The sequence below is a fragment of the Chiroxiphia lanceolata genome, chromosome 6 (genome assembly GCF_009829145.1).
Source record: "Chiroxiphia lanceolata isolate bChiLan1 chromosome 6, bChiLan1.pri, whole genome shotgun sequence".
Taxonomy (NCBI): Eukaryota; Metazoa; Chordata; class Aves; order Passeriformes; family Pipridae; genus Chiroxiphia; species Chiroxiphia lanceolata.
The window spans coordinates 44378014-44401041 of NC_045642.1; the positions used below are offsets into that span (position 1 = coordinate 44378014).

The following is a 23028-nucleotide window of genomic DNA, read 5'->3' on the forward strand; positions in this document are numbered from 1 at the left end:
TGGCTGTTGCTCCTCTTCCTCCCTGCTAGTTGCATCACCTTCATTTCCACTGCTTCTGCTTTCAGAAGGGGTCAGGCTACCTACCCCTGAACTAGAATGGCCAAGGTCAGAGAACTGTGATAGAAGCTGGGTTGGTGACATGGTAGCCTTTTCTTTATTAGTATTTGGATAATAAGGCATTTTTCTGAATATTGCAGATGGCACCTTTCTCATTTTGTTCCTGGCCAGAAAAACATTTTTCAGTTGACAGAACTTTACCTGGATTTCCATTACGATATTACATGGTCACAATAAATACAGTCTCCAAGCAAGGTGCACTCTTCTGTTATATTTGGGGTGTCGTACAGCTCCCAAACATAGCACTGCACATCTTCCCTCTGAGGCTACAGGTGGCACAGTGGGTTGAAAAGCTGCTTCCTAGGGATGGGAGAAGACAAAATACTGAGGATCTTAAGTCAAAGGGAGCTGAGAGCTTGACTCCAACTTTGGTTACTGTGGGTATTTAAAGTACCAGTGTTGTTACTGTTATGCTAGACACATGAACAAGTTAAAATGCTGCTAAGAGTTGTGGGTTAATCATATGCAATAATAACACTGCCAGGTAAGCTCCCTGTATTATCAACACAATTCGCACTCACAAATCAAAAACATAGCCTCATACTAGCTGCTGTGAAGAAATTTAACTCTATGCCAGCCAAACCCAAAACTGAGTGGAAATCTAATATTTATTGTTGTGTCACATCAATGGTCACTAACATCTCCCACAGGAAACAGAAATGTTCTTGGAATTAGTGCCTTAGTATACACCCTGCACTATATCATCATGATCAATATTAATGAGTCATTTACAGAGAGACTAGAGATTTGTTAACTTGCATAACAAGTCTGACCAATACAGCCTGTCCATATTCCTTGGGCAGCGTAAACAGCTTGGCTTATTATAAGAAATAATTTGTTAAGTCATTTTTGCTTCAGGCACTTAGCTGTTGTTAGCTGGCCATCGGATATTCCTCAAAAAGAAAGTTCTACTTTCAAAACTGTTTTGCCTTGAAAATTAACTCTATGGAAAATTATTACGAGAATATTACTTTTTTATTGGAGCAATGAATGGCACTGCTTATAGTGGGATCAGTCTGCAGAAAAAAAACTAAAAAAAAAAAGAAAAAAAGGAACATTTACGGATCTCAAAAGAGAAACTCTGTCTTGCCTCCCCTAGCAAGCTGGAAGAACTAATTGTCTGGAATTCCCTTTATGCACTCTTGAATTGAGATAAGAATTTATGGTTGATGGAACATCTGCCCCACAGATGGTGCTTTTTTCTGATCAGAATTTCAGCAGCAACAGCAACCTAAAGGCTGAAATACAGACCATGGATCCACCCTAATGGGGTAATATTCCATTTGACCTTAAAGAAAACCAATGAGAAAGATTTAACTACAAAGAATTGTGCCTGTTTATATCTTTGTTGTGTTAGTTTGGCCATGCTTTCAGACCCCCTAATTAGATGTTTTATTTAAGTAGATATTGAAAAGTTAGGTAATTTTTTTTTTCAAATTTTCAGTTTTTCCCTGCAAAGGAAGCAGGGAGTCAGTAATTCTGGTTCCTTTGTCACTGATGTATACCCAGATGTATACAGCATCTGCATAGATGTATACACAGATTGCTCCCTTTAGAAAACTATTTTAACAGGATAATAACAGTACATTGCTCTTCATCTGAAAATGAAATCTTGGCAAGGATGCAGCAATTCAGCAGACCTGATTTACTAAATGCCCAGAGCAAAAGTTCAACAGAGTACAACAAAAATACAATCAGGCTCATTAGTCAATTAGCTTTTACAAAACACACGGTCCAAACTCAAAACATTACAGTCACACAAGATATATATGATTAGTTAATTCTCTACAGAATGCAGAATTGCTCTTTAAAGCATCATTTCCCAATCTAAGAATGGGTCCTACCTCAGGAGATTCTGTTGTTCCTGCCACTGGGCACAAGCAAGTCTTCAAGCAACAGGAGCACTCTGCATTCTGCTAATTAAACAGTGCAAATTTGTAGATTTAAAAAAATCTTTCAGTAGAGAATAAAATAATATCTATAGTCTAAGCCCATCTATTATATATTTATTATATATTTTATGCTTTTTTAACTATTGCAATACTCAGAAATTGGTATGATTAGGTAAAAATTCTCAATTGTACTATGATGCAATCAGTCTCTTTTTCTTAATTATCTGTCTTTTAAATAATCAATACTACTTGATTTCATACTACAACTGCACGCTTACAGCAATGAAAAGGATTGTTGGCAAAAGCTATTATCTGTTATATCTCCTCTGACTTCATAAAGTCAACAAAGAATTAGACCAAAAAATAATAACTTGGGAAAAAAGAAATAAAATTTGAGCAACTAAATATCTGTTTAACACTTCTATAATATACAGCTGGTTCAGAAAACAACATCTCTGAAATCATAAGCTGTATTTTATTCCCATGTTTATCTGACGCTCTCTAAAGTCTCTTTAACATTTAATCTAATGTGTAAATTTCATATAAGATAAGGAACAGCCTAGAAGTGTTACATGAGATTTATAAGAAAACATGTGAGGACAAAACAAACCAGCTATCAAGCCAACATTAAAAGTGGTTGAGAGCACTTTGGTTACTGTTACGCCTCACAGTGTAGAGCTCTACGCTGCTGCAGACAGACCACTTCCAGCACCTGAGTGAGCTCTAGACCATGGCTATTTAAAAGCTAAAGTCTGGTCTGGATCTAGGCTAGAAGTGAATGTTGCTTGCCTCCACCATAATCCTGAACATTTGACATCTTCCACAAGGAGTGTGGTTGTCCAGTTTCCGTATCAGCCTTGTGGGCATTTGTCAAAGGCCCTGTAGAAGTCCCAGGAGACTGAGCAGATCTTAGGCACAACACTCAGAGCAGTTTGCAAGGCAGGACTTATTTTTACAAAAGTCCTTTACATGCTGACTTTTCCCAGGTATGTGATATTAGCTGGTGGGTCATTTGCTGCCTTTCTGCAGGGGAGCTAAGTTGGAGGTTGCACAAGAGAACGGGCAAGAGGTCTGATGGACTTGTCAAGAGGATTTGTCTCAAACTGAAGTGACTATAAAAGAGGCTAGGCAGGAAATTGTGATAATGAATGATAATGAGTTACAAGGACTGGATGGTTTTCACCAGAAAAGTTCTGAAGCAGTTGAAGGAGGAAGTAGTTGAATTACAGGATCACAGAATTGTTAGGGTTGGAAGGGATGTCTGGAGATCATCAAGTCCAACCTCTTCACAATATAACTCTTCTGTGCAATGTAAGCATTGCTGTGTTTAAACAACATCTTAGTTATCAATATTATTAGGTATTAATGAGACTGACCTAACTGCAACCAGTTCCCATTTTCCTGAGCAGACCAAAATCTGGACTGATCATCTTTGACTGACTGGGACTGACCATACTTGACTGATCAGGACTTGGTAATCAGTGAAAGGATGAGAGGAAATGGCCTCAAGTTGCTCCAGGGGAGGTTTAGATTGGATATTAGGAAAAAAAAATTCACAGAAAGAGTTGGAAGTGTTCAAAAAACATGTGCATGTGGCAGCTGATGGCATGGTTTAATGGTGAACATGGTAGTGGTGCTAGATTGATGGTTGGACTTGATCATCTTAAAGGTCTTTTAGAACCTTAATGATTCTATGATTCTATACAATGGCACACTACAAAGAAATCTTCTAGGAAAATGTGTCTTCTATATCAATGCAGACACAGATACTATAGCACTGGCAAACTCCAGCTACTTGGATTCACATAGCTCTGAAGATGGTTAATTTATAAACCTTATCAATCCCATGCTTTCCAGTTTGAAGACATCTGCTGTGCTGCTTGAAGTAGATTGTGAATCTCAATAGAAAATCATCAAGACTAGATTTGTAAGGTAAAAAAATCCCTGACAATCCCACACTTTCCTCTTGGCCGGTTGACACACACTTCATCACTAACTGAGTGTGGGCCTAGGTAGAGTAACATTATAAGAAGTTATCTTCCACTGGTAGACAAATTATCACCAGACTCCCAGGAGGCTTTTCGATTTGCTATAGCAGTGGTACAGAGAGGTCACAAGACTTTTTGGTGGCAGCCACCATATCAGCAGTTTAGAGATTCCTAAACTAGGAATTCTGGAAACTTCCAAACTTCTGAGCCATTGTGCTTAATATAGTCCATGGATGGGACCAACTATCTATTGTTAGCCCTGCAGTAGGATTAATCCTAAATCAACAAGAACTTCAGCACAGCTGTGCCTGTAACTTTTACCCAAGCTCCCCAGTATAAAACAGAGTGCTTGACAACACCACCTGCAATACCTAACTGCTTAAATACAAACCCTATGCACATAAACAAAAGACTTCAAAGGGCTCAGTAAGATAGAACAGAAATTACATAATCTTATTACTAATTCTTCCAAACCCTTTCTTCTCACTGAACAGATCTTTCTTGACAACACACTGAGTTGCCACAGGCTTTGTATGTTCACCTCTGCTCCCTGGGAAATTGCTTCCATCTCAGCCCTGGGCTGGCTGCTCCCTTCTGCTCGCAGCTCTCTAGAAGCTGCAGTTCCCTTCCCTGCGCATTCAGGGCCCCGGAGAAGCTCCTCTCAGCAGCTGTTTCCAAGGCAAGAGCCCTTGTCCCCTAGGGTGTTCCTCCTGACCCAGCCATTTCTGATGGGAACATTACACAACAAAACAAAAATGTATATATATTGTTCTTCTCATTACTTTGGTTTTTTGACCTGCACAATGAACCATGGCAATGACTTTCACAATAGAATGATGCAGTTTTGTGAAAAGATTACACCTTTTCTTTTTTTAAGTCTCATATTCTTAGGTCTCCCAAAGCTCATCTCACAAGAGTGAATAATCATTACCAATATGCATGGCACTGTAGTCCACTACTGCTTCCAGTCATAGCTCTTTCCAAGAGAAAAGTCCTTATCTGCTCCTTATTACTTCATATATAAACAATTTGCTACTTTTATCATCCTAGCTGTAGCTTTTCATGCTCTAATTGTAAGTGCATATAGTATTTTTAGAACTGCATATAATATTTGTTACAGTCATATTAGATTTTCAAAGTGAAATTTTTCTGTTCTATTTTCTAGTTCTCTCCCAAAACTTCTTAGCATTCCATTTATCTTTAATGTTACTAAAAGCACTGACCTGACATTTGCAGAGGACTCAAAGATCTTTCCAGAGTGCTAGCCAAATTTAACCTCATTGTCATCCTTGTACAGTTAAAATTTCTTGATCCTAAATGCACTTTACATTCATCAATATTGAATCATATAAATTATTTTACTGCTCAGTCACACAGTATTGCAGGAGCCTTCTATCTCTTTAGACAATCACCTTTAGCTTTCACTACCCTGTATGACTTTGTGTCAGAAACAAGCTTTGTTGCAGCTATTCTCATTTTCTTTCCAGACAGTTCATGAGTATTTCAGTATTACCAGTGCTAGCCTAGACTCTGTAGACCCTGCTGCAATGACTTGTACATTCAGATACCAATTAATTTTCCATTCTTCCTCTAGTATGAAAAATTGTCACCTGTTCTCAGACTTTTCCCCCACTCTTTTATCTTTTAATTAATTCAGGAGAGCCATTCCCTTTGACACATAACAGATTAGTTACCTCAACAGCCCCTGATATCTGATTTTGTAAAGGCTTTTCAGAAATCTCAATTCATTGCACAAATGGAATCACCTTTCTCCATAGCTTGTGCCAGTACATCTTCAAAGAACTCCCAAGAGTTTGTGAGGTATCACTTTGTTTCCAAAGAGTCTCAACATCTCCCATCACACAGCATTTAACCATGTTACCTGCTTGCAGATAGCTGCCACCACCATGATGGACACCTGTGAGAGTTGCTGAAAGGCCAGTCTTGTCTTGGTAAGATCTATTCCAAGATCTAGTTTACCAAGATATTTTGCTCTAGAAGGAGAGTTCTATAAAATGTTTCAAAAGAGAAAAAGGATCTTAGCTCAGAAGTTAGCAGGAGTCATCGTGGGAGCTTTAAATTACATTTGAAAGGCAACAGGGACATAGCCAAGCTCAACAGAGATAAGGCATGGGGAGAGTTATAGCAACCACCCAAGGAGCAAAGGGAGACTTAAGAGGGAATACAAGCATCCAAAGATATAACCTTAAGACAGGACTACGGGGCATCCCTTTGCACCCCTCCTGGGATATTGACACAATCAAATACTTCTATAAAGTGCCTGTGTATCAACACACGCAGTGGAACAAACAGGAGGAACCAGAGGTCTGTGTACTGTCACAGGGCTTTGATCTCCTGATTACAGAGACATGGTGGGACAGCTCGCATGACTGGAATGCTGTCATGAAGGTTACATGCTATTTAGGAGAGGCAGATCAGGAAGGCGTGGTGGTGGAGTTGCCCTCTATGTGAGGCAACACTTGGAACATATCAAGCTCTGTCTTGGACACACAATGGGGAAGTTGAGAGCTTATAGGTTAGGATAAAAGGATGACATAATAAGGCTAACACTGTTGTGGGTGTTTGCTACAGGCCACCTGATCAGGAGGTGAAAGTGGATGAGGCCTTCTACAGGCAGCAGAAGAAGCAGCCTCAGGGTCACAGGCGCTGGTTCTTGTGGGGAACTTTAACTACCCTGACATCTGCTGGAGAAGTAATACAGCAAAGCACAAATAGTCCAGGAGGTTCCTGGAAAGTGTTGATGAGAACTTCCTGTCAGGTAGTGGAGGATCTCACAAGAAATGATGTGCTGCTCAACCTTATACTAAAAAACAGGGAAGGCCTTATTGGAGATGTAAAGGTTGGGTGCTGGCTTGGCTGCAGTGACCATGAGATTGTGGAATTCAGTATCAGGTGAGGAGGGAACATGGCAGCAAGTAAGATTACAACTGTGGACTTCACGAGAGCCCTGGGAAGAAGAATCCCATGGAAGCAGGTTCTGCGGGGAATAGGGGTCCAAGAGAGTTGGTTAATATTCAAGGGTCACCTTCTCTAGGCTCAAGAATGATGTATCACAATCAGCAAGAAACTGGGCAAAGTGGGCAAGATACCTCTGTGGGTGAACTCCTGCCATTACTCAAGCACAAGCTGGATCACACCACTTGGATGAACATAGAGAGGTTATCAGAGTAAGTAGAAATGAGACAAGGAAGGCCAAGGCCCATCTGGAATTAAATCTGGCCTGGGATGTCAAGGACAAGAAGGGCTTCTTCAAATACATCAATAACAAAAGGAAAACTAAGGGTAGCATGGGCCTGTTACTAAATAGGGAGGAGGCCCCTGGTAGCAGAGGACATAGAGAAGGCAGAATTAATGAATGCCTTCTTTGCATCAGTCTTCACTGACAAGACCAACCCTCAGGAATCTTTGACCCGGGAGACCAGGATAAAGCAATGTTGGATCAGAAAACACACAGACTTGACATCCACAACTCCATGGGCCCTTACAGGATGCATCCATGAGTTCGGAGAGAGCTGGAAGACAGCATAGCAAGGCAGCTCATGATCATCCTTGAAAGGTCATGGAGATCAGGAGAGGTGCCTGAGGACTGGAAGAAAGCAAACATCAGCCCTGTCTTCAGAAAGGGAAAGAATGAGGGCCCAAGGAACTACCAGCCAGTCAGCCTCACCTCAATACCTAGAAAGGTGCTGGAGTGCCTCATTCTGCAGGCCATCTCTATCCACATGGATGACAAGAAGATGATCAGACTAGTCAGGAGAGATTCACTAAAGGTAAATCATGCTTTACCAACCTGATTGCCTTCTACAATGAAACAACTAATCTGGCTGAATGAGGGGAAAGCAGTGGATATTGTCTACTTCAATTTCAGCAAGGCTTTTGACACTGTCTCTCACAATACTCTCATACACAAACTCAGGAAGTGTGGACTGGGTGAGTGGACAGGGAGGTGGATTCAGATCTGGCTGAACAGCAAAGTTTGGAGGGTTATAGTCAGTGGCAGAGGGTCCAGTTGGAGGCCCGTCACTAGTGATGTCCCCCAAGGTTCAATACTGGGCACAGTATTGTTTAACCTATTCATCACTAACTTGGATAGAGGAGAAGACACCTCCTCGGCAAGTTTGCTGACAACACCAAGCTGGGAGGAGTGGCTGACACCCCAGAGGGCTGTGCAGCCCTTCAGAAGGACCTTGACAGGTTGGAGAGATGGGCAGAGAAGAACTGCCTGAAATTCAAAGGCAAATGCAGGGTCCTCATCTGGGGAAGAATAACCCCAGGCACCAGCACAGCTGCTGGAAAGCAACTCTGTGGAGAAGGACCTGGAGGTGCTGGTGGACAATAAGTTGTCCATGAGCCAGCAGTGTGCCTTTGTGGTCAAGAAGGCCAATGGTATCCTAGGGTGCACTAGGAATAGCACTGGCAGCAGGTCATGGGAGGTGATCCTGCCCCTCTACTCAGCCTTAGCGAGACTGTATCTGGAGTGCAGTGTCCAGTTCTGTGCTCCTTACTACAAAGGAGATATGGTGCTCCTGGAACAGGTCCGGTGAAGGGCTACAAAGACGATTAAGGGACTGGAGCATCTCTCATACACAGAAAGGCTGAGGGAGCTGGGCCTGTTCAGCCTTGAGAAGAGGCAACTACGAGGGGAGCTCATCAATGTCTTTAAGCACCTGAAGGGAAGGCATCAAGAGGATGGAGCAAGGCTTTTCTTGGTAGTGCCAAGCAATAGGACAAGAGGCAATGGGCAGAAACCAATGGACAGGAAGTTCCACCTGAAAACAAGGAAGAACTTCTTTACTGTGCAGGTGACTGGACCAAATTGCCCACAGAGGTTGTGGAGTCTCCCACTGAAGATGCAATCTTGTGCAATGTGCTTCAGGATGACGCTGCTTGAGCGGGGAGGTTGGACCAGATGACCCACTGTGGTCTCTTCCAACCTTGCCCATTCGGTAATTCTGTGGAAATGAGGACATTACTGAAAAACAAAAAGGAAAAGACCACTAAGTTGAGTAAGAGACTGGAGCATCTGTCATAGCAGGATAGGCTGAGAGAGCTGGAAATGCTTTGTCTGGAGAGGAGTCAAGGAAACCTTATCAATGTGTATAAATACTTGAAGGGTGGATGAGGTACTGGGAAGACAGAGTCAGGGTCTCAGTGGTGTTCAGTGACGGGACAAGACGCAATAAGTGCAAACTGAAATAGAAAAAAGTCCATTTCAACATAAAAAATAATTTCTTTACTGTGAGAGTGGTCAAATGATGTAACACACTGCTAGAGAGGCTGCGGAGTCTCCAGTCCTGGAGACAGTCCTCTGAGCTCAACTTGACCCTGTTTTGAGCAAGGAGGTCAAACTGGATGATCTGGAAACTCAATTACTCAGTGATTCTTTAGAAGCTAAAATGATAGAAGGAAGTATTCAGAGTCTTCTAAGAGCCACTTCAGGAACTTGTTAGAAACATATCAAAAAGGACTCCAGAAAAACAAAAAAGAATTTTATGCAGTTGAAACCAACTAGTTGTGACATAGTCAAATACGTATGATAGCAAAGAAGCTTTTAGAAGTAAAAAAGCCCTCCTACAAAAAGCAGAAGCAATTTCTAACTCAATTTAAAAACAAATACAAGCAAATCAAAAGGAGGGAAAAAACCCAAAACAAACCCAAGTGTTTTAGGCATTTAGAAGTTGTTTAAAGCATAAAATTAGCACTAGTTTTCTTTTAGGTGCAAGAAACTAGTCAGTGGGCAAGACTTCTAGAGGGATAAGAACAGTACCCTTAAAAATCAATGCATAGAAAAAAGCTGAATTATTTATTACTTATTATTAGGGTGTTCATGATAAAAGTGCTCAATGTTTCTACACTAGAACCCTTTTTACAGGTTTATTTCTTCACAGAGTGTAACTCGTGAGAACATCTTGACCTCAAGAGTCAGTAGAAGAGGTTTTGGGACAAAAAAAAAAAAAACTGAGCAGAAAACACTATCAGGACTAGATAACATTCACTTGGCTGTTCTAAAGGAAAGCCACCTCCCCTATCAATTGTCTGCTGAGGTGGTACTGAGTCCACCTCAGCAGGCAAGTAGAAAGCAACAAACATAATACTCAATTTTCTGAGATATTCAGGATGGAGTAAGAAGATTTTAATTTCCGTATATAAAGAATATTCTTTTACTAACTGCAATACTTTCTATTGAAGTGTGCTAATAGATTAAAATGAGTCTAAAGAAGTCTAAGGGCATATAGCTCTTCCAGTGGAAGATGTGACTTCTTTAAAGAATTTTTAAAGCTTTGTGTTTGCATATGCATCTGTATCTGGTTGGCTTTGAATGTATAATTTTAAAAGTCATGATATTTCTTTATAATTCATATTCTGCTCTATGAAACATTAAAGACAAGAGCTTTAAAAGATAAAAAAATCACAGAGAAATCATAACTTACTTGAATTTGAATGGCATCTGAACTTAGCAAGGCAATATGCAACCTCCACCTACTCTGGATTTGATTTTTTCTGTAGAGTTCTGTGAAACTCCTGAAGTACTGTAAGAATCTGAAAAAATTCTGATCCATTCAGTGAATATTCTGACATTTGTCTTTTTCTTCCTTTACCTAGGGATGTCTCCAGAACAGCTATCTCTAACCTTCCAGCCAAAGGAATGGAAAGCCTAAAAGAACTAATGGCCAAAAATACATGGACTTTAAAGAAATTACCAGCTGTAAAGATATTTCTTCAGATAATGCGAGCTGACCTATCATACCCAAGTCACTGTTGTGCTTTCAAGAGCTGGAAAAAAAAAAGCGGGTGAGTTTCACTGTCATTCTTTTTTAAGTTTGAAAGTGAAGACAACATTTTATTATTAATATAAAATTACATCTATTGCCACTTCTGTTACAATTTTTTCAAGGTATAGATGATGCTCTTTGAAACAGAGATTACAATTGCAAACTGGCAGAAAAAGGAATGTTTTGTAGGACCTTTTCCAGAAGTTCCTCCTCTTGTTGAGTTCAGAATTAAAGGGAAAGAAAAAAGAAAAGGATACAGTGCTGTAGCAAGACCTGGAGAAAAGTGTGGGAGGGATTATAGCCTCAAGTCTCATACGTTTTTAAACTGAAAAGCTTTTGACTACTGAAAAATTTTTCACTAGAAATACAGCTGCATCACACAATGAAGTACAGTGATCCAAATCACCGCACTGCTAGTTAGCTGTAAACAACCTACAGAACAGATATTAAACTGATGGAAGTTCTGAGAGAAACTGATTTGTGAGCAACAGTGAAAAAAGAAATGCTGTGTGTATTATCTAAGAAGTTATAAACAGTAGATGAATGTCTTGTTACCTACTAAGAATGTAGATCCCAAAAAGAAAGAGGAATTATGGATACTAAACAAGTCAAATTACTACCAGAGACAGCTGGTAGCAACACAGAAAGTAAAAATATAGTTGAAAAGAAAAAAGCCCAGAAGTGCTCAAGCTTATTGTACACTATATGTTCTGTTAACAGAAATATATCCAATCACATGTTTATAGGTATGTTTTCATTTGTGATGATTTGAAGTGTTCCCTTTGATTACTGTGCTCCACTCCGACTATAAATGCCAGAAATTATTTTCCCTGCTACTCTTTCAGGATCCTAGAGTACCTGACTTGCAACCAGAGCGGCAGCCACAGCTTTCATAAGAGATCAGTCAAAGCTCTCAGAGGTCCATTTTACAGAGATTACGCAGAAGAATACACAGATCACACCGATCCTGTGTATGACACCGATCCTGTGTATGACACAAACACCAAGTTCACGAATTTTCACGAAAATCCCCATTATTACATTTTCTTGGAAGAACATGGAGACGGAAATCTTGGCTTTGGCAAAGAGCTCAAAAACCCTCAAATGGAAGATATGCAGACCTTTGACAGTCATTATGACTATCCTGTCTGTGGAGGCAATGAAGATGTAATATGCACACCAGAGCCTGATGAGTTTAATCCCTGTGAGGATATAATGGGATATCAATTTCTGAGGATTGTGGTGTGGTTTGTGAACCTGCTTGCCATCCTAGGTAACATTTTTGTCCTTTTCATCCTTCTCACCAGCCATTATAAACTGACTGTACCACGCTTTTTGATGTGTAACTTGGCCTTTGCTGACTTTTGCATGGGGTTATATCTCCTCCTGATCGCCTCAGTAGATCTCTACACCAGGTCAGAGTACTATAACCATGCCATAGAGTGGCAGACTGGGCCCGGTTGCAACACAGCTGGCTTTTTCACAGTCTTTGCTAGTGAACTTTCTGTGTACACACTGACTGTGATCACCCTGGAGCGCTGGTACGCCATCACATTCGCCATGCGCCCAGATCGGAAGATTCGCCTCCGGCACGCCTTGGTTATCATGCTGGGAGGGTGGCTCTCATGCATTCTGCTTGCCTTATTACCACTGTTTGGGGTCAGCAGCTACAGCAAAGTCAGCATCTGCTTGCCTATGGACACTGAAACACCTGTGGCTGAAGCCTATGTTGTCTTTGTTCTAATATGTAACATTATTGCTTTTGTCATCATTTGTGCCTGCTACATAAAAATCTATGTAACTGTGCGAAACCCTCAGTACAAGTCAGGGGACAAAGACACCAAAATTGCCAAGCGGATGGCCGTGTTGATTTTCACGGACTTTCTGTGCATGGCTCCCATCTCTTTCCATGCTTTATCTGCCATTATGAACAAACCATTGATAACTGTCACCAATTCCAAGATTTTGCTCGTCCTTTTCTACCCCCTCAATTCTTGTGCCAACCCCTTTCTTTATGCAATTTTCACCAAAGCTTTTCGTAGAGATGTGTTTATCCTGCTAAGCAAGTTTGGTATATGTGAGCAGCAGGCTCAAATCTACAGAGGTCAGACTATCTCAGCCAAAAACAGTAGTGGGTCATACGGGCAGAGGATCAGCCGAGGGATAGGTCAGATTCTCACAAGCATTCAAGACCCAGTCAATGATTACCTTCCTGCTGTAACAGCGCAGAACCAAATTCTCACGGAAGAATGCAAACAAACTGAGCTATAATATCTTAAAGTATCACAGCCAAAATCTGGTCAAGAGGTGATTGTGCATACAGTGAATCAAGTGAGAAGATAACATTCTCCATATCCTTTTTCCATAGGACATCCCTTGCTATGTCTGAAAGTACCTTCAGAGTGGTCTTCTTCTGGACAAACCACTCATTTGAACCTCTTGTCTCACACTTTTATCAGTGCAGGTCAAAAGCTGCTGTTCTGATGATAATTCTCGAAGTAGATGTGAATACTTTTTCTAACTAGGAAAATTTATATATAAAAACTAAACAAATATAAAGTATACCCTAATCTAAAAAAAATTAAGGTAGCAGGAAACTAACAATACGACTTGGGGGTACTTACATGACTAAAAAAAGAACAAAATTTTATAATTAAAATGAGATTAAAAAAAAAAGTTGAAGTTCTCAAATGCCTATGTATCAAAAGGTTCAGTTTGTTTTCTAATAGCAAATTCCTAAAACTTTCACTAGGCCTAAAATGGAACGGATTTCTTCTGCTTCTGTCATCCTGACCTAAAACAAATCTAGCCTTTTGCTTGCCATTCTTGGTTTAGCTGGGTGAGGTGGAAAAAGAAGCTTCTTCATATGGCTATATAGTGGTGTATTTGTTTTGAAGATTCCGCTACCTAGTCAAGTTAATAATGTTTGTATTTTTATTTTTTTACCATACTCCAGTGCTGTTTAATCTGAGCATGTTTATTGCTCTGAACACCCTGTAACTCCAGCTTTCTCACCACTACTGCTATCCCTGCTTACTTCGCTCTTACAGGGCTAGAATGACTTTCCCTTTAGCACTTAGATCACAGGAGTGGATCACCCCTTTGGGTTACTTCACTCCATACAGTTGCTGAATTGAAGGCTGACCTCCAGCTCCTTCAACATGTTTTAAGAACATCTATCTTGTAGTGAGATCTGTTATCTGACTTTTGTACTGTCTGCAGTACAACTACACAAATCACATGGTTTGCTTCTGGTTGGCCACAGCCTGTCTGTAGCTTAGGCACATACTTTCCACACTGTACTTAAGGAAATCCAAGCTCAGATACAAGGAACAACTCATTTGCTCTGGTCTTTTTCTCCAGTGAAGCACTAAAGCATCCTTCTGCCATACCTGCTGCTAAATGGGGCCAGACCAAGATAAAGCTTGGCTGTGCTCAGTTCATTCATACACCACAAACAAATGAACTTGGGCCTGCCTCTCTATACCTGCAGACATCAGGACTCAGGGTAGGAGCTGCTCCGCCCAGCTGGCTTGTTAACAATTGTGTGTCCTGAGTGCCAGCAGGATCAGATCTGTTCACAGCCAACTGCACAGACTAGCTCTGTAGACTGCTACCAAGATTACCATTGGTCATTTCACTCAGCTATCTGAAAGCCTTGCCATAAGAATGGAGAACACTGCAGGAATATTTGCCTTCAGGTAGGTATTGTAAAATTCATTTTTTAACATCTATACTGGTTTCAATGGAATTATAGTCTTTGAGGAACTATAATTAAAGTGAATAGACAATTGTCATATCTTTTATAATGTAAGCTAGTAGTATCCAAAAAACCATAATGGTCTAGCCCTTCAAACTGCTAGCTCCTACAGCTGGAAACTGAATGATTGCAAATGCCATGCACATGCTCCAATTCAAACTCAGTTTGATTCCTTATTTCTGGTTATAAACGAAAGCTGCCTCAGTGAGCAGAAACAAGTGCCTAGATTCACCAATTCCATGAGATGGTCTTAAAGAAAATAATTAATCCATCACTGTTAATGCCATAAAAAATATCTACAATATTGCATTATAGATGAATTTAGCTGCTGGTTCTGGGGAGGAGCACACTTCCATTTTTTTTGTTCATTTTCAGCAAACTTTGAAATCAATAATGATTTATGACCTCCCTTTCTGTAATCTGGACTCACGCAGTATCAAAAAAGAAACATAGCTTCTTAAGTGTGAAGATCAGCAAAGATCCCTATTTTTGAAACAGTTGCATCTGTGATGCTCTGGCTGTGCTGGAGAGTCCCACAGCAGTACTATGTTGAAGTGCAACCCCACCCCCAGGTTCTGCCACCCTCCAATACTGGAATAACCATTAAAGGGAGAAAAAGTTTCCTGAGTGCCTTTAGTATCTCAGCAGCAGCTAAGACAATCAAGTTCTAATGGACGTTTATGCTACAGACTTCACAGATACCAGTGTACCAGCAGAAAAGAACATCCAAGCTTGAATCATATTCTTTTTCAGAGAGAGAGGAAAGACTAAATCAACACTTACATTAAAAATGCTTTTAAAAGTAACAAGGATCATTTATTTCAAACCTCTTTTTACAATAAACCAGAATATTTGTTCCATGGACTGACGCAGGTTGCTTTTGAATTAATACAGCTTTTTGCTGTTACTAATGGAGGACAGATATATTTACACATTATTGAGCTTTTCTATCTCTCATGATTGCATAGATATTATTGCCTATTAAAAGAATTATGCAATGTTGCCTTTATCAATGAAGTTTGATATTTCCAGTTTGTCTTGCTTATTATTCTTCCTTGTGTTTAATTTGGTGAAAAATATTTTAAAAGCTATTGGAAAGGTCCAGGCAATAGACTTTAAATAATTCATTTGTCAGACTTTTTCTTGTAAATGTTTGCATCCTACAGATATTCTCTTCCATTTCTGCCCTCATCAATCCCTTCAGCCAATTTTGGTTTTGCGCACACCTCTATGTAATACTTGCTATTTTAAATCTGTCTGAGTAAGATGTATTATTTCTGGCATTCGGTAAGTATTTTCTCTAGAATACTTTAGAAATAATGCAGAGCATTGGAATAAAATGTTTTGTTCAAAAGAGACTCAGCAAGTTTTTTCCGAAGGTTTTATAATATTTTTTCTATGGAAGAAGTTAATACTATTTCTTTTGCACTCAACTTTGTCATTCTCCTTGGTTGACCTACAGCTAAAAAGATTGACTGCACAACACACTGTCCGACATAGGTTTGGGTTTTTTCCCCTCCATCTTTAGCTGTGAGAGGGATGTCCTAAGTGGTCATGTCAGACAGTTCAGCAGGGATAGAAAGGAACGGTAGTAGTACTGCTGAGCTCTGTGATTCCAAAACCATAATTAATTACATCCAGGACAGTCAGAATAATCACCTAACAGCCATGAGGTCCTCTTCAAAAAACTAAATCTGGAATCTAATCTTTTCATTCTCCTTTAAACTTAATGTCTATGGTCTGCCACAGGGACTAAGGATTGAATACTTCATGAGAAAACACTTACATACAATAAAGATTGTGTGGTGGACTCTACTGCAGGAATTCTCAGAATAACTAACCGAATCTGGCCATATGCAACATGAAATAAGATCTCTCCCTCCCACTAGGTCTTCCCTCAGAGCAAATATCCCTAGCCTCATATTTGTCAAAATTTATGCTGCCAAATTTTATGTTCCATAATTCTTATCAGTAGAGAGAAAAAAAAAAAAGATTACTATCTTTGCTATATGGATCCTTGCATTAGCTGAAAAAAAACAACACCAAAACTCCCAAACATGTGAGGGACAACTTCCACTGCTGAAAACTGTCAATGTGATCAAATATTGGCTATCTTCACGTACCCTCCCTGTCCCACAAAAAGACACCTGACTTTCACTATCTGTGCACCTTGCCAATTACACCTGTGTCTCAGTCTGAGGAGACTGGGATATTTGCTAAAGAGGATGAGTTATAAGGTAGATCGAACTCCTCTCTCTCAGCAATTGTAAATTCAAAATTAAGGGGCTTTAATCGAGGAAGTGTGGAAAAAACCAGAATAAATAACAACCCTTTATTAAAAGATATATGTATGTTGGCAAAAAACAATAACAGAACACAAAAAACTAGACAATAGTCCTAGAAAAAATGAAAAAAGGTCTGAATGAATACTTCTCTGTCCTTTAGTGCAGTCCTAACCATGGCCAGCAGGGGGCGCTGTTGGGCTCTGGCGGTCACCGCACGGGGAGAGGGGTCGGGGGGGAGGAGGCAGTCCCGGACCGCGGGAGAAACCGAGAAGGAAATGGGGAACCCTTCCCTCAGTGGGAGGAAAAAGGGAAGGCAAGCAGTCCACTCCCACGGGACTCACCGCTGTCCCAGGTGACGGCATCTCAAAACTCCTCCCTTCTCTCCCGCGGGCACACAACTCTCCGATGAAACACAGCAGATCCGGGGAGCGGGACAGCCAGGTAAGTCGAAGCCAGCAGTCCGAGCTGACCAGGATGAGAAACCAAAAATCAGATCCCCAGTCCCTCTCCCCAAATGCCTGCACACAGACACCTGTCTCCCTCCGAGCCAACTCCACCATCTCCTTCTCCCCTCTCCGAGCAGAGCCAGCCACCCCCCAGCCTCTGATGGGCCACAAGGAATGTAGCTCGGCTGGCTACATCCTTTGTAAAGGTAATGACCTCCCTTCCCCACGCTCACTCTGTTTCTCCTTGGAGTGGAGCAGGGGAAGAAAAATTCTCCTGAATTTCTAACCTACAACAACCTGTAATTGTGCTTCCTGCTACATGAAGCTTTAGGGTGCAAGGAAAGCTTTTTCTCAGTTGCAGATGCCAAGCTAGGGCAATTTAGCTTATAGGCTACAATAAAATCCAATGGGCCAACAAGTGACAAGGAGTAAATAGTTCCAGGAGGCCTAGGAAGTTCAGTATGTGCATAAGGGACCTGGAAAAAGGACTGAACAGTAAGATAACAAAGATTGCTATAATATCGAGATATTCAGAGGAATAAGAAAAACAGATGGCTATGAAGAACTGTAGGAAGACTTCTTAAGACTGAACAAAGAGGAATTCAATGTAGATAAAGTGACACACTTGATTAAAAAAAACACAAATTGATATCTTAAATTACATGCTCTGAGTTGACAACCCCAATTCAGGGACAGGATCAGTAGACAAGTTCATGAAAATACCATCTTATGCTTCCTGAAGATTAAAAAAGAAAATCAAATTATACTATTGGGAAAAGAGTAGAACAATAGAAAACTAATATAATGGAATTAGAAAAGTTTTAGATTAGGGTAGCAAGAAAAATGAAAGGCTTGGAATTACAGCTAAGGAATCACTAAGTAAAGCAGGAGACCTCAGACTAGATGGGAAATGACAAAGCTCAGTGAAATCAGGAGTAGCAGCTAAGTTGCTGAACTTCCTCTCAAAGGTTGCTGTGGGTCATAATGTTTACATGGGTTTACAAAGAAACTGAAAATTCATGGAAGAGAAAGCTGAGGAAACATACTAAACCTCCAAAAACTGTAAGACTGGGGATGCTCCTGAACTGCAAATATTTGGCAAATGAGAGGCAGTACTTGGGGAGTGCATCATGTGTGCTTGCTTATTCTTTTATTTTTGGCCAACCACACACCATTAGCAGCTATCAGAGTCAGGATTCTGGCACAGAAGGACCTTTGGTCTGTTCCACGGCAGCCACTTTTCTTATGTTCAACCAGTTCCCCTATTCAGATTGAAAAGGCAGCTTCAATTTCATCTTCCTTCAGTAGGCCTGACTTCAGAGCCCACGTAGATAAAAAAATCCAGCTGAGTGAAAAATAGCATACTCCCTGTTCACAGTGCTGCCTCAATGGATTTGACCTCATAGCTCAAGTGCTTTCACATGAGGGCAGAGGCTTGTCTCAGAACTCTGCATAGAAATGGGAAGAGACAATAACACCATTCTTTAGGCCTTCAGATAGCTCTGAGATTTCAGACTGGAGGACAGAAAATCCTCTTTCAGGGTGGCAGAGAATGCCATTATTTTCTCTACATAAAGTTCTATGATTATATTTGCTTTATGTGGTGGTAATACGCTACTGAAGATTTCTTCATTCACAGATACTATAGAAAAAAGCTGTGAAGTTGAGCTGGAGCCCTAGTTATAAGGACTTGGAACATTCTCTGACCTTTGCTAGCCAGATGTGGGGTTTTTTATTGAGAAGGTATCGGTTCTAGATGACACCATCTACAACAGGTCAGCTATAATCAAAGTACAGCACACCTTGCTATGGTATTTGGATTTTGAAAATAGCACAGGCAATTAAAGACAAGTTTCACATCACTACCATAACATTTTGGTTTATTAACATAAATGAGATGCAGTTTTGTTTCTTTTCTTGTGGAATAATTAAAGTATTAATGCTCATAGCACTTAGGTCTTTGGAAAACCTGTACCAAAAAAATATCCTTCAAAAGTGAAGCTTGATTTGAGTAGAAGCCCTATGCTTGTGTATTAAAATAACCCAAAACCTCCCTTCCAGGTTTTTGGGTAGGCCGATGAGTAACAGCAATATAATCTGTATTGTTTCTCTAACAGATGCCAGGTGTCTGCAGTCTAAAACCACTCAATAATCAAACGGTTTCTGGGTTGCTGTTAAAACTGGACAGAGTGAGGCACAAAATTAGTTGGATATCATGCCTTTCCATTATGCCCTCGCCTCCTCCTTGGCAAGGATTCTGAAAATACATGATATTATAGTGCATTTAGATGTAGGCTTTGTGGGCTAAGGCACAAGATGTTGAAGGGCCCATCATCATGCCCTGGAACAGAAGATAGTTAAGAGGTCTTAGTGATGCACACTGAGAGATTCTGAGAGCAGCATCAACCTAGAATTCACACTGATTCAATAACACATCTGCATAAAGCTGAAACACTTCTCATCTGTTTAGGTCCTTCCTAAACTTATTTTTGTGTGACTGGAAATCACGACGTGAAAGTGAACAAATGAAGGCTCTATGAGGTCAATACACAGTATTTCATCAGCAGAACCATCAGTTTTAACTTCCTATCCCATCCCACACCTGCCTCCCCTCTCCCCCCACATACACACATTGGTATGGATTTCCACAATACCTCAAAACACCAGGTTCTCAGCTTAGAAAGGATACCAGTCCTGTGGAGTTTTGTAACAGCCTATCCTTATTTTCCACCCTGAAAATATTGGATAACTATTCCAAAACATGGAAAAGTCTTATCAATTGTAGCACAGCACTTGGACCTCATTGGGGCCATCCTGAACTTACTCCTTTCAAGAGCTTAACTTTTGTAGGATTAATATAATCAACTTGAATCTTATCCTACCTTTTTGGGAGGACTTCTCTGTGCCATCCAGTTTATATGCAATGACAGGGCTTGTCTGCGTGGCCATCTGACATCACATCCTTACTGCTGCAAACCTTCAACAGTTCCACTGAAGCTTGTGAAGCTTTGTTAATGAATTCGAGGAGAAGGAGCATATTCATTTTTGGTTCTCAGCTATTCAAAATGCAGCTGTGATGAGGAGACTCCTTTGGGTTCTCTATTTTTCTTCTCTCTTTTAAGGAATGAAATCTGTTGTGAACACCGATTTCATTAACAACCCATATCTAAGAGCTCTCTAAACAGTCATTACAAAGTGACTGAAATAGTTGGATTGTTATTTGCATACATACTGTGATATTTTTATAAGACCTGCTTTGCTGCCAAGAAGAGACTCCCTGCTTCAAACATTCAGACTGACAACTGGTTGGACTGCCAAACCCATGCTGGTTTCAGATGAAATTACAGTGGCTTTTCTTTGAAAAGTGAAGAAAAGTTACAGTACTCCATGTCTTCTGTGAAATCAAAGCTGTAACAAATCAAACCTAAGAAGTAATATGAGTTTTGACAAAAAACTTCTTACTGCAAATTCTGAGGTGTTATCTGGAGGTTTCTTTTCTCCCTGGTTTGCTGCTGACACACACTCAACAGCACTGAAATACAAAGCAGCACCAAGGCTGTATTTGTGCTGCATGTACAATGCTGCTTTCAGTTTGACTTGTAGTAAGAATTCCCTCAATCATGTGTGGATTACTGTTGCTGCCTAGAGGGAGCTGTGGAAACAACAGATCAATTCTTTTTTAGCCAGCTATAAATTTCCAATTAAGCCCTGCAATGACATGTCAGTATAAAGCAGCAAGAAGTATATTTTCATTTAAAACCAATTAGGAGGATTGCTGATACACTGGCACATGCACTGTCTCATGAAAATTCAGGGGGGGAAAAAAGTTTGTGGTTTTTTTTTTTTTTTGTATTTCATACATAGACTTCTTTTTTGACAAGAAAGAACATTTGCAGTCTCTCCTTGATTTTTTTTTTCAAAGGTTGGCTGCACTATTTTACCTTTTCCTCTGTACTCTTCATTTCCTCTTTCCAGTTTCTCTTTACAGCTCCTTTTGCTACCATGGAAGAAACCCTATACTCTGAATGAAGAATTACATTTCCCACCTACTATCTAAAGTGATTTAGGCTAAATGGCAACACAGCAACCTCAGGGAGAAAGTTGTTTCAGGATATGAAAATCATTCAGGACAGAAAACGAGCGCTAAAAGACACTCTAAATAAAGGTTAACAGCAATTTGATCTGCTAAAATTAAGAACTGCTCCCCTTTTCCTCTGCCCCTTCCTAAACCTAGCTTAAGTGATACATGCAAAAGTGTCTGTGATGTGAATGTACTTCTCATTTACCTAACTCATTTATAATACTAGTACCATCATCACACTTATCAAGCCATTTGTCAACTCTCTAAACATACACGAAATTTCATTAGATGCCGCTTTATTGTTTTAAGACTGAAGCTACTTATGAAAATCAGACAAATCCAGCCTACAAAAACCAGTATGTCAAAAATATTATTCCCAGCACTAATGCCTTTTCTTTGTTAAAAGCTCGAACAAGGTGAGCTCAGGAGGAAACAGCTTCCATTCTGCAACAATTTGAATTTTCTGAAACAAAAGGCGACCCTGTGCCAAAACAAAACCTACAAGCAGTATTTCCACAAGGTGAATTCTGCAATAAATCCTTTCTAAAAATGCTGTACTTCCCAGAATGCTACGTTTTCCAGAATCCATTACCTGTTGGAACCAGACAGCCCACCTCCAGTCAGCCAGTTCTTCCTGAGGTAAAAGGTGCAGCAGGACACATGAGGAGCCCTATCTGCAGGGACTTGCAGCAGGATTCCTAGGAGAAATTGGAAAAATCAGGCAGCTAGGAGCCTTGGCAGGTAAGACTACCTTCCTTATTTTGCTAGTCAAAATGGTTTTCCCCATCACCAGCAAGAAAGGGTTTTTCTTAACCTTGGCACTAAATCCTGACAGCTCCGGCACTTGTAAAGCAGCATCCCAGCTCTCTTGGGATTCAAACGTTGTCCTCTGTTCAGACACTTAGAGGAATTTTTCCGCAGCGCAGTTCTCCTTCATTTGATTCCTCTAGCGAAGGAAAAGCATTTCTACCTTGACAGAATCACATGTCCACACATAACATTTTTTGCTGTTTCAAGATTTTTGTAAAATTATTTTTACAGTTCAATGGTAGTCTTTGTTTTGGATTTGCTACTGAAATATACTTACCCAAATTAAACACCATGTTTTCAGTTCAGTAACTTTTTATTTCCAAAACTGAATTAAAAACGGAAACAAAGCTACATACATAGTTATCATTAAAAAGCATTTTAAAATAGCAGTTCACCAACATCCATCTTCAGAGAGCAGTTTTTGACCTATGGGGTAAATGGGCAACTCAGTATCATTTGTAATGTAAAGTACTATTTAATTTATTTTCTCTCCATATTCTTTATTTCAGATAACCTTCTTTCAGGTCACATAAGGGCATCCACATTTATACTGTCTCAAAGGATGCAAGTGCACAGGCACTTCACACAAAAATAATTAGGAAAGATTTCACTCCAAAGCAAAACATATATATAAAAAACAATTTTCTGAATGTTATATATCCACACTGAAGGTCAAATGTGGTTCAACTGCAGTTCATCTGACTGTACTACAGATGTCATTACATCTAAAAGGATTAGAGTTTAGCATAATCCCATTAGTGGTAAAAACAGTTTGAAAAAAGACTGCTGGGATCTGCTCTGAAAACAAGGTGCAAGTCTTTAACAGAGTATTTCACAAACAAAAGTCTGAGTTAG

General features: G+C 40.1%; 1 protein-coding gene and 1 long non-coding RNA gene across 5 annotated transcripts in view; one reads left to right on the top strand and one right to left on the bottom strand.

The window, feature by feature from the left end:
- TSHR (thyroid stimulating hormone receptor) overlaps nt 1–13728 on the top strand; it is a 67077-nt gene extending 53349 nt beyond the window's left edge. For all 3 annotated transcript variants that reach the window (XM_032691418.1, XM_032691417.1, XM_032691419.1), the window contains 2 exons: nt 10622–10810; nt 11637–13728. In XM_032691418.1, the coding sequence (XP_032547309.1) occupies nt 10622–10810; nt 11637–13062 (1615 nt within the window). In that variant the 3' untranslated portion in view covers nt 13063–13728. The remainder of the gene's footprint in view (nt 1–10621; nt 10811–11636) is intronic.
- On the bottom strand, nt 132–22014 carry LOC116788519. Of its 2 annotated transcripts, XR_004357663.1 has the most exons (4): nt 21956–22011; nt 20165–20413; nt 1962–2033; nt 132–417 (listed from the first exon to the last, which is right to left on the bottom strand). It is a non-coding gene; the product is annotated as an uncharacterized LOC116788519 (long non-coding RNA). The 2 variants fall into 2 exon arrangements; XR_004357662.1 differs by having other exon boundaries at nt 20165–22014.
- Nucleotides 22015–23028: the final 1014 nt, after the last annotated feature.